Source organism: Podarcis pityusensis, assembly GCF_964106645.2.
Source record: "Podarcis pityusensis genome assembly, chromosome: 9".
NCBI lineage: Eukaryota > Metazoa > Chordata > Lepidosauria > Squamata > Lacertidae > Podarcis > Podarcis pityusensis.
Genome location: NC_138034.1, coordinates 76235405 through 76247873, shown reverse-complemented (window position 1 = coordinate 76247873; position 12469 = coordinate 76235405). Strand labels below are relative to the sequence as shown.

Genomic DNA, 12469 nt, shown 5'->3' with positions numbered 1-12469 from the left:
GAACTGCACCGTGAAGAGCTGGTGCTCTACTCTCAGTTTTACCCAGAAGAAGTTCCCATCCACCGAGTGCTTCCGAGTGAGCCGCTTTCCAGCTGTGTGTGCCATGAATCTAGAGACGGCAGGATCCCCACCTGCCTGTTTGCCCCGCTTAATGCAACTGCTTAGAGGAAGGGGAAGGGAACTGGGCCCAGGCTACCACTGCACTGGTTCAGGATCTGGAAGAAGCGTCAACGTTAGTTACCAGCCAGTCACAAGGAGCCAGCACTTTAGCCCTTCTCACCTTATTGCTGCCGCTGTCTCGCTTCACACTGGATGATCTACTCTCCCGCTCCGGGGTCTGCTTTGAGCTACCCTTAGTTTCCACTGGGGAGTCCTTGTCTGGCAGCGATGAACTCTTCCCAATGCCTAACTTAACAACAAGAGAACATACGTTGGGCTTAGACTTGCCGCCATCTGTCACATTTGACCTGCCGCTCGGAGGCCTTTGCTGACTCGCTTCTTTTGACACCACTTTCTTTTCAGTGACTGTGCGGCTCCTGGTTGCCGGCTTCGCGGGAGTCTTCTGCTTCTCTTTTCTCAGAGTCGAAGCTTTCGTCTTGGATACATTTGAGACAGACATCGGAGCCTTTAGCATACTTTCACCAACGGAAGTAGTCTCCGCACTGGATGCTGATTCTGATGCAAGATTGATGGATTCAGCCGCTTGTCCCGGTCCTTTACTGGGCTGTGCCTTGGGTAGAATTTGTTCAGGACTCTTGTCATCTGTAATCTTTTCAGGTTTCTCCTCCTTGGTTGGTCCATCATTTGATACCAGCCTTTCAGGTTGCTTCTCTAAAGTTGTCTCCGTCTTGACTACATGTTCAGGTTTGACTAATTCAGGTTTCTCCTCTGTGACTTCCACAGCTTCCAGCACCGCTGCCTTAGATTCCATCACTATATTAGCTTCAGCTGCGGAACAGGGGATTTCAGATTCCTTGTCTATCACCCCCCCAATCACCTGATATGTAGGTATTTCTGATATATTGAGTAATGCTTCAGTACTATCTGCCTCTTGGGTTATTGGCTTGTTATCTGACTGTACGTTGCCACTTGACACTTCCTCCACGGCAACTTCTGCAGAGTCCACTGGAAATGTCTCAGAGGTGGCAGCAACTGTGTCTTCTCCTTCCACGGTCGTGACAGAGTCTACTCCTATGCTCTCCGCTTCAGTCGTGCCGGGTAATTCTTCCAGTGATTTACCAAGAGGAGTGGCTAATTCTTCACTTTTGTTTTCTCCAGTAGCTGCAGGTGCATTTTCCAGAAATTCATCATTAGAGGTGTCTGTAATTTTTTCTTCCTTCTCCAAATTGGATGGCAAAGTAAGAAGAACTCCTTCGGATTTTACTTCAGATGATCCTAAATCAACTGGCGTAGTAGGTGTGGTTGTTGCTCCAGTTCCAGAATCCTCTTCTGACCCTTCTGTCTTTGATGGTTCTGATGCCACTTCACATACCGCTTTCTCAATGGGTCTTGAGTCTTCTTCAGTCTTCCCTTCTGGAATCCTAGGCTTCTGATCAGAACTTGGTTCTTCCTTGGCCTCAGGAGGCTTTGGTGAAGGAACAGCAGCTGGGTGCACCACTCCTGATCCTTCGGGAAATGTGTTCAAGTCAGGGCTAAATATATTTAAAAAGACAGAAGAAATCAAGCTATGTTGAGAACTCCACAGTAATCAATAACCCCTCGACGCCAACGGTTGGGATTTCCTGATGCAACAGAGCTTAGCATAAGGAAATCTAGCCTAACAACCAAACTGGTTTTCACAATGAGCCAAATTCTAGTTTACCTCTCTCTTAAGTTGCTTCAGCATGGCAGGCATCTTAGCATTTCTCTAATGGTACTAGTCAATATGCATGTGTGCTCTGTGTACCTTGGAGCTGACAGGTCAGGGTTAAGTTTAGGTAGGGAGAAAGACAGACAGAACACAGGGACGCATAGCTCTGGCTGTGGATATAAACCAATTTAAAGTTAGAATAGGAAGCCCTCCTGATCTTTTATCCACCTTCCTGCAGTTCCGCTCCAGAAATATGGGTGCTAAATGGGGTGTTACCTAGAGAACTGAAATGAGTCAGACAAGAGTGGAAATGTCCACACATACACACTCGCTGAGCCTTTAGTCCATTTTCAGCTTTCTGATAGATTCCAAAATAACCAAATTCAAGGCGACAATGTACAGTATTTCAGAGAACTTCCACTTACAAGTACATAAGTATTAGGAATGTAAAATCGGTCCTGCTGCAATCAGATCAAGGCTCTATTTGGTCCATTGAGCTTCCAGCAACAGCCAAACTGGTGCCTCCTGAAAGCCCATTCTAGTGTGTCTCTAGAATAATCTCCACCTGGAGGTGAATGATTTCAAAGCTGGGGTAATGGCAATTCTGCTTTGATGACCTAGGAAAGGATGCTAAGATATCACATATTACAACTGAAAGATGATCACACACCAAACTGGGTGCTCTACATGTTATGTGAAGTGAGTCAGGTGCCCTCAGAAAGAGGGCAAAATAAAAGCTCCATAACAACCTCCCCCCACACACAGCACAACTGGCAGGGTGAAGTGTGCTGTATTCTGCAGAACCAAATGAAAAGGGGAGGCATGTAAACTGTGCAGGCAACTGATGGGAGAAGAACTGCCACTATCACACTCGATTAAAGGAGGGGAAAGTGTCTTGCCCAAGCAGGAGCAATTCCAAAAGGAAACATCAAACCTCAAAAAATAGGGACTACAAAGCAGTAAAATATATGCAAATATAATATGTTCTCATTGATAATTTTAATATTTCTTGCAAACCACTTTGAGGTTTTACACCAATCAATCAGTATATAAATTTTGCTAAGTAAGTAACAGAAATAAAAATTTGAGATCACTAAATTTGAGAAGATCTCAGGAACCTACCTGGACCCTGAGATCATCTTCTAAGGCCCTTCTTCTTCTTATGCCTCCCCCTCGAGAGGTCCGGAGGGTGGCAACAAGAGAACAGGGCCATTTCTGCGGTGGCTTCCCGTTTGTGGAATGTTCTCCCCAGGCAGGTTTGGCTGGCACCTTCATTATACACCTTTAGGTGCCAGGAGAAAACGTTCCTCTTCAACCATGCCTTGGGCTGACTGATTGTGTTGCGGATTATTGTGTTGTCTTTGTATTATTATTATTATTTATTTTCTCTTTTTTCATATTTCAATTTTATGCTGCTAATCGCCTGAGATTCTACGGGTAAACAAATTTAATAAATAATAATAATAAACGGTCAAGCACAAAAGGCATGGATTTTGTGACTTGCAAAGGGGATCCTGATTCGTATTAGAGTAGATGAAACTAGGAGAGTAAGGAGTGCAAGGCACACTATAATGAAGCACAGCAAACAGGATCCAGAACCGAACCAAGCAAAAACAGTATGGTTCCTCCAACTTTTGGCAAATATAGATGGGACCTTCCGGCTGGGATTGGTGATGTGACGCAGCTCAACTTCATGGCACTAGTGAATTTACAGAACTCCAGGGGGAAACAAAAAAGTTCCTGAGTAATACACATCTGTATGGTTTGGATAGACAGCTGCATGAATTCAGAGGTAAACTGCAAAGAACCTGTTTCTAAATTGTGAAGATATCCAACCGAGATTGGCTTAACACATATATCCCCTTCTCTTTGGGCTTTCAACAACACAGCTTGCACATGTGACTCTTTTCAGGTGAATCTAAACAGGAAAATTCCCATCGAGAGGTTGGTCATGCTACTCAACCAAGAGGGAGCCTTTCTTGAAGAAGAGAAGCTACTCACACAATGATTCAGTCCTTTAAAATGTGTTTTTTAGGTGCAGGTAGTGAACTTTAGCAATTCATTTGGGAGATTTAAGAGTTCCAGGACCTTCTGTCAGACAAGAAAAGCACAGACCAAAAAAGAAAAAGAAAAAAAAGCAGAATTCACAGCCAGGAATAACATCCTGCCAAAGAGATGACGCTTTCAGGAATGATAGAGTTGTGACATCAAGATTCTGTCAACGGGGTGCAATAATTTAAACAAGTCAAGGAAGCACCACACAACCCCACTTGCTGTTGCAGTCTCGCACCCTTGAGGAAGCTAATGGAAAGGACAACCCATAAAAAGCATGCCACACGTGAGTGAGGCAAAAGAGCCACACACAGCTGTTCTTCACCCGAAGCTCAGTTCATCTTCAGCCACCTCCATCTGGTTCTGGGGAAAAACTGTTTGCCGGAAAGATACCATCATGGGAGGAGGTATCAAAGTACATTCAGAGCAAGAAGGTCCATCAACTCATCCAGAAGATGAAGTGATAGCCATTGTGAAGAAGTGACACACAGTTTATTAATCAAGATTTCATCTATTACGTCCGATCAACCATAAAAACATATGGCGTCCATTTGTTCCCCAACAGAGTAAGGTCAGGGGAGCAAGTAAAAAGAAAAATCTGCCTTCTTTCTGTACTCCACGATTTAAAATATTTTTCTTCTTGCCATATTCCATCATGAGTGCAAATGATTCAGTGAAGAACAAGCTTTATGCCTACTAGCCATGCTGCTGGTTTCTTTGTAACAGAGAAAAGGGTGTGTGGTTTGTTTGTTTTGGGGTTTTTTTGCGCAAAAAGCCAGCAGATGAAGCTGACTCAGGTATGACCCATGCAAAGTCACTCTGTTACATGGGCTTCCTCAACAGCGGTTATGTTAAATGCTTCCTTCAGATGCAGTATCTCAGGACCCAACGTTTACACTCAAGTAAGGAGACAATGAGTTACCAAATGAGGCTGGTGTTCTGCATGTACCAAGTGTATGTATACCGGATTAGAAATGTGTGTTATACTTCCATTGCAGGTGCATATCATCAACAACTAAGCAGGCTGCACGTGTGTAGATGAGAGCTTTGGGGAAAAACACAGTTTTATTAGACGTGACATAGGGAACATATCAGCATTATGATGTAACAAACACCCCGGGTGTTAATTTTCAAATGTACTTGCTAGCCAGAGTACAATTATTTTAACTACATCTGTAGGCTATAAAGTTGTGCATGCATCTCCCTTTTAAGAAGAATCTAGGAAGATAATTTGAGGTGCAGAAGTCATTTTGAAAACAAAAATGTTTTTTTTTTCCACCTACAGAAAAAAACCCTTGTTACTTTAACCTATTCTCTTTGATGCAAATTAATTATAAATACAGTCATTAAAATTCTGTGTATCTCATCCATAATTTTATATTGTGTGAACACTTGACAGGATGCACTATGCATTTAGCACATGGTTCTTGGGATACTTTAAACTGCTAATGGTCTTTTCTATTACACTTAAATAGCGTGACACGATAGACCAGCTTCAGGGTCAACTGTAGACTCCTTGAAAAAATGAATTGCACAGCAAAATATCTTTATATACTTGGAAAGAGCTTGAAAGCACTGATTCAAAAACACCGGCTTGTCACACAGAATTGCATGCACTGCTGCAGCTGGTTAATTCCAATGTCATTTTTCTGTAGTCATCTGAATTGCAAATACTGTGTATGGTTCAGTCCACACCCCACTAAAGTCAATGGTAAAGTTCCATGGATATTAATGGAAATGAACTGTACGCACACATTCCAGGCACACTTGCTGACTTCAGCAGCTACGACTGCACAACAAGTCCAAAACTTGACAGAGGGGTGAGAGGGATACACAGAGAACAAGTTGTTTCACATAAGAAGTGACAACCCTAAATAAATCAGAATACTGGGCTTACCACGGAAAGGTGAGGTGGATAATTAGTCTACTTTATTCAATCACAAATCTTAAAAGCCACACATGCATGCATACACACTCTCTCTCTCTCTCTCTCTCACACACACACAGAGTTCATTTAAATATTTAAAAAACAAACCTTTCGTTGCCTGGTTCTTGTTTCTTCTCCTCCTTTCTTGTGACTTCAGCCTGTTCAAAAACAATGTCCAGTTCTGAGCTCTTGAAGCAATTAACAAAAAACTGTGTGAAATACTTCAGCCCACAGATACACAACAGAATTTTCAGAGTAATGAAAAAGAGGCTCTATGAATGGCTCTTTTCTGCAGTTGTCTAAAACTAAATACTTTTGCGTAAGACAACAAAAAAAGAAATGAGAGTGAAAAATGGGAAACAGGGCAACTCATGTCATGACTCTGCTCAATCGCACGATTTCTACTTCCCAGGAATCAACCTTAACTACAAGCTTTGCCCATTACACCTGACTCCATGCTAATGCCCAATTTTAAGCCCTGTCAAGTAATAAGACTGGACCGTATACCTAGCTGGCAACTTGATCAGTCTACAAAAGCAACAGGGGAAGAGGGAGTGTTGGAGTGTAACTGAGCATCAGCTGATTGTCAGTTCTTGCAAAGTGCAGGGCTTTGCGGGGGACACCCATTGTTGGAGCCTTCCTTCGCAAGGCAGTGCTTACAAAGAGTCAGGAGCTGCCAATCAGCTGGCTGGCAGAGCCAGCAAACTCCAAATCTGTCCCATCCTCGTCTTTACCTGCTCCACAGACCATATCATAAATGACATTATATGGGTAGGGCAGGTGGGTCTGGCTTGGCCAAAACTGCCTGGGCCACCACATAGGGCTGCCTCAAGCTTCCCCACAACTGTTACATAGTTTAGCCACTGGGTGGCACTAGACTTAGTTGTGGGTGGGCAGAGTCAGGGCTTTCCTGCACCTGCTGTGTCCTTGCTAGAGACAAGCGAGCTCTTGCCCAGTTTCCCGACCACTGCGTAGCTTTCAAACCTTCCATGCCAGCGGGCAAGAACAGCCCAGCGGCATTCACAGCAAACATCCACATCCAGGCTGAGTCTTCAGTACCCACCACAGACGCAAACAAGCTGGAAAACTGAGACGCGTTTAAAGAAAGGAAGCTCACTTACTGGCGACGGTTCAATCTGTGGTGAGCGTGAGAATGTCAACCGTGATTCTCCAAGGTTGTGTGGATACCTTTTCAGGAAGCGGCACATGGATGCAGCCGACTCAGCACTATCCAACTGGAGAATGGCCTTAGAAGTTAAGATATGCATAAAGTTAACATTAAAGTATACCCTTTGTGCAGTCAGTACAGTGATACGCATGTAAATGTTACTTATTAGCCAGATGGAGCTTTTCCTCCTGAAAGACATTATTTCTAGGAGTTTGTTGCTGTCCTTTAAGGCAGCTGGGGAGGGGTGGGTGAGAACTTTCCTGTGCCACTGGGTTCCTGTGCCACAATAATAAACTGTGTCATGGTGCTCTGGGGAGAGTGCATCAAGTAACAGGTCTGCTTACAAAAAGAAGTTTCCAAAACAAGAACAGCCACCTTGTTCTTATTTGCTACCACCATGTAGTGATCTACGCGTCCAAACCGAAGTCCAACACAAAGTATTTCGAGTTCTGAATATCCCTTATCTGGCAGGTTGCCCAAATGCACAAGCTGTGAATGGATATTTTCTGTGTTCACCTAGTTAAAGAAAATGCAGGCATCAATTTTATCTATTTACAGTACCCCATTTCCTGCCCACCCTTCACCATAATGCCGCATGTTAAGCAGTGACTGCACAGCAGATGGTTTCTATTTGGAGTTTGACTTTTTCTTTCACCAGCTCTGCTAGGCCAGTGAGCCTGGCTGTTTCCTGCCTTCTCTGGCAGCATGAGGTTTGGATTCATTTCCTTAAGCCATCTATTCTGTGGAGACCACAGAACAGTATTTCAGCTACTCACACCTGCACTTCACTTGGGCCATTCTGAGGTTTGCCGCCAGCATGATCGGGATCAAAATGATTATAGGGAAAAGCACTACATAACAATTTGTAATGCTTCTGCTACTTACCTTTGGATTGACATCCTTAATCATAGAAACAAATATAGCTTCCTAAAGAAAAAGGGATCAAAAATATTTATTTAAGAAAACTAAAGGTGTCTGCGGATTTACAGATTATGCATAAATCACAGCCATTTTCACTGGGTCTCATTTTGATTTGTGTTCAGCACCATAACCCTCTTAAAGCATTCAGCCTTGGCTCCACTTTGCAAACACATTCCCCCCCCGCCCCACCCCCATTCTCATGGTGTATACCTATCCCCCAGGAATATCACTCCATGCCCCTGACAAATGGGGCTCTGGCTCATGAACGCACACTCATTTTTCATAGCTGTTCTCCAGCACTGCTTTCATTAGTCTTCCAACTCCAGGGAGTTGTTAATTCATGATTATTTACTGGATTAAACAGGCAGACGAATACTTTGCACATCATGGTAAGCCATGGTTTAGCACTATGTGGGTGAGCTGAAACAAGCCTAACAAATTCTCAGGTTTACATGCTCTCTCCCTCTTCTGTAGAGGAGCAAGAAGGATTTCGCTAGCATATACTTTCATTTTCACAGAATCCCATCTTGGCATTGGGCACAAACCAGAGAATGTGGTTCAGACCAAAAACTGGCCAGATTCTAAACAAATCTCCACACCTTGAGTTATGAAGCTGGCTTGCTTACCCAACCAGGGATTGAGTTAAACCATGACTCTCTGGTTCATGTGTAATGCTGAGCCAGGATCCTATGAAACAGAACGGAAACGCTAGCAAAGTCCTTCTCCCAGCTGGGTGGCAGTGGGAGCAGAAGAGCATGCGGACCCAGATACTTGGCTCAGCTCCTGCACACAGCACTGAGCCATGCAAACCAGCCCAGACACACCAAGCACAGAACCTCAGATCATCCTAATTGGCACCGCTGCCTCTGCAGTCTAGGTATCAAGCAAGTTGTTTATAGAAAGAAAGGCCCGAGGGCAGGGTTTGAAACAGGTCCTGCAACACATAAAAAGTGAAGCACAACTACATCAAATGTGAGGAAGCAGAGGACAGCAGCTCCTAGCAGACCATTTGCCAATGATCAAAGATGTGACTGCATTAATTGGTTGTAGCACAGGCAACTCCAAATTTACGCAGGGGTTACGTTCCAAGGTACCGTGCGTTTAAGTGAAATTGCATAGCATAGAATCTTAAGAGTTGGAAGGGACCCAAGGGTCATCGAGTCCAACCCCCTGCAATGCAGGAATCTCAGCTAAAGCATCCAGGACAGATGACCATATTTGAAACACCATTGAAAAAGCCAGCAAATACCCTGTTCCATCCCCACTTTGCCCCCCAAACGGTTGATGCAACAAAGAGCCTTGTGGCACCTTAAAGACAAATAAAATAGATAGCATTATAAACGTGTTCGTCTTTAGAATACCACAGGACCACACTGCATTCTCCCCCTGCCCCCACCATTTTTCTTAATGTTTTAGTTACCAACCTCATCTTTTATGTCTTTGAATTCAGGTGCCAAAGTAATGCTCAGTTGGTTCTCCTCCGCATACATTGGAAAGCAGGTATAAAATTGCACCATGGAGTCTGCAGTTTTGCAACTCATTTCTAGGTATGCCTTTTGAAAAAGAAGGAAGAAATCTGTATCAGCCACCTGAAGCCAGATAATCGCCTCCTCCAAAGTTACAATATGCAGAAATTTTATGTGGTTTTCCATGAACATTCATGGAAATACTGCTTTATGGAGCATTTCTGCGCTTTCTTTGCATGTCCAGTGAAAAATGGCTTCTCAATACCTTTTTATGTGAAGATACAATTAACACATCTTTCAGTTTTCCAAAGGGCTTGGTTAAATTAGAAATCTCATCTGGAGTTAATCCTGAAGCAGGCAGGTTAGAAATCAAAACTACACACATCTCTTCTGCTTCCTAGAAAAGCAAAACAAAAACGGGAAAATTAGAATTATTATCGACAAATTTTCACATAACATTAGCCTGCTGTTTCTTATTTTTTCCCAAACCCAGCCCAAATTTCTGCTGCCTATTCTAATCAATCCGTATTCTTATATTTCTCCGTTTCGTCACTCTAACCCTGCTAACATCTTAATTTGTTTACAATAGTTTTCAAATGTTCTACAAATCTTTTCCAATCTTCTTTAAAAACTCTATCTTCCTGATCTCTTATTCTACTAGTTAATTTAGCCATTTCTGCATATTCCATCATTTTCATCCGCCATTCCTCCTTTGCTGCTATTAAACCCTCCTTCTATTTTTGAGCACATACTATTCAGGCTGCTATGGTTCCGTACATGAACAGGTTTTTTCCTGATTGCTTGGTATATCTAAAATTACTCCTAAGAGAAAAGCTTCTGGTCTTTTTACAAAGGACCTTTTAAACATGTTTTTCAGTTCTTTATAGATCATCTCCCAAAAGTCCTTAGCCATTTTGCATGTCCACCACATAGGATAAAAAGGTACCTTCCTTCTCTTTACATTTCCAACAGATATCAGATTCTGACTTATACATCTTTGCTAACCTACTTAGGGGGTCAGATACCACCTATATAACATTTTCATAAAATTCTCTTTTAGTGTGCTGCATGCTGTAAATTGTAAGTCTTTCTTCCATAGTTTCTCCCTTGTTTGCAAAGCATTTTGAGGACAAAATTGCTTGCATCCACCGGGATCTTAGCTCACCTTGGTGACCGATTCACTTGCTTCAATGTTCTTTGCAGCTTCTGTCACATCTGTATTTAAAAAATAATTTTGTTAAAAGATGAAAAAGTAATGTGGCTGTCACTGATGAAGAGTTCATTTGGGGCGTTGAAAGCGCAAATCCCAGAACAAGGAAACCCCAATTTTAAACTGAACCAATCCTTTTGTTCCAGACTATTGTCTTATATGGAACAGGTAAAAATTTACCTCAATGAAAGCAACACTTTTAAGGCTGCAATCCTATAGTCCAGTGGTTCTCAACCTGTGGGTTCCCAGATGTTGTTGGACTACGACTCTATCTTCTTCCTCTCTTCACAACAATCACTACAGGAGCCTCTTGACCGTTGTTTTTTATAGTCTTTATTTACAGTATTTACAACCGGTCGTTAGCACATCGTTATCATCCATCAGAGTCGCTCAGTTCAGATCTCTGCTGAGGCCTGCGTTTGCCCCTCCAGCAACTCATAATCCCTTGCTAGCTAGGGGTGATGGGAGTTGTAGTTCAACAACATCTGGGGACCCACAGGTTGAGAAAGGCTGCTATAGTCCCTTTTCTGGGAATAAACCCAATGAACTTGTTCTGCCTGGACACTGAGGTCCAGCACCAAGGGCCTTCTGGCGGTTCCCTCGCTGCAAGAAGTCAAGTTACAGGGAACCAGGCCGAGGGCCTTCTCGGTAGTGGCGCCCGCCCTGTGGAATGCCCTCCCACCAGATTTCAAAGAGAAAAATAACTACCAAACTTTTAGAAGACTTCTGAAGGCAGCCCTGTTTAGGGAAGCTTTTAATGTCTAACAGGTTATTGTATCACAAGAATCACAAAACAGAGAAACCAGTAGGAGAACACTTCAATCTCCCAGGACATTCTATACAAGATCTCAAAGTAGCTGTTTTACTACAAAGGAATTTCAGAAATAGACTGGAAAGAGAAGCTGCTGAATTACAACTCATTACCAAACTTAAAACAATGGAGAAACCTGGTCTGAACAGAGACATCGGATTCTTATCTCATTATACATGACTAAGCCATTTCTCACCTTCTCACCCCTTGCCTTTTCCTGTAAGACCTATTACAGTCGTTAAGAGTCGTCAACAGGCTCATCTCAGCTATCTGCCAATCTCCGATTCCCACCACCCTTCTAAGTAATACCCCTCCCCACCTTCTCAATATATAGAAGGATCTGGTAACTTCTGTTTCAGTGTATCTGAAGAAGTGTGCATGCACACGAAAGCTTATACCAAGAACTAACTTAGTTGGTCTTTAAGGTGCTACAGGAAGGAATTTTTTTACTTAGGTTATTGTATTTTAGTGTTTTGTTGGAAGCCGCCCAGAGTGGCTGGGGAAACCCAGCCAGATGGGTTGGGTATACATTATTATTATTATTATTATTATGGCTGACTTCTGAGTAGGATGGCAGAAGTGAGTCTCCAAAGATACCTGGCACTTCTGCAGGTGGGCTCGTTTCTTTGGCTTTGGATTTTAGAGCTTCCTTGGGTTCTGACGTCTTCTCACTCTCTACAGCTTTTGTGGCTTCCTCAGGCTTCCTGGAACCACTGTGAGGCTTCTTCTGTTTCACAGCAGCCTTTGTCCCTCCAGTCTCGTTTGCCTTGGACTTCACAGCTGTCTTGGGTTCTGCTGTGTCCTTGCTTCCTGCAGCTTTCCGGACCCCCTCAGGCTTCTTGGGATCTGTAGGCTTCTTTTGCTTCACACCTGTTTTTGCTCCTGCGGTCTTTTTGACATCTCCAGCCTTTTTTGGTTTTACAGCCACTTTTGTCTCTCCAGCCTTTCGAGAGTCTCCAGATTTTTTGTCATCATTTGCTGTGATCAGACAAAACATTCATCTGGTTAGAAGGGGCTTCCTGTTTAAGTTATTAACCTTAAAAAAGACAGTGACTATAGTGGCCCCGAGACTATGTTCAGACAACTTAAGAAGGTTCAGAAATG

General features: G+C 43.2%; 1 protein-coding gene across 4 annotated transcripts in view; it reads right to left on the bottom strand.

Annotated features, from left to right (window-relative positions):
- ZNF638 (zinc finger protein 638) overlaps positions 1–12469 on the bottom strand; it is a 67969-nt gene that overhangs the window by 8919 nt on the left and 46581 nt on the right. For 3 of the 4 annotated variants that reach the window (XM_081020613.1, XM_081020612.1, XM_081020615.1), the window contains exons 11-19: positions 11963–12343; positions 10510–10559; positions 9610–9741; positions 9303–9431; positions 7843–7884; positions 7333–7473; positions 6911–7036; positions 5898–5947; positions 281–1652 (exon numbers count right to left, since the gene is read on the bottom strand). In XM_081020613.1, coding sequence (XP_080876739.1) covers positions 281–1652; positions 5898–5947; positions 6911–7036; positions 7333–7473; positions 7843–7884; positions 9303–9431; positions 9610–9741; positions 10510–10559; positions 11963–12343 — 2423 coding nt within the window. The remainder of the gene's footprint in view (positions 1–280; positions 1653–5897; positions 5948–6910; positions 7037–7332; positions 7474–7842; positions 7885–9302; positions 9432–9609; positions 9742–10509; positions 10560–11962; positions 12344–12469) is intronic. The other variant, XM_081020614.1, reaches the window with a different exon arrangement.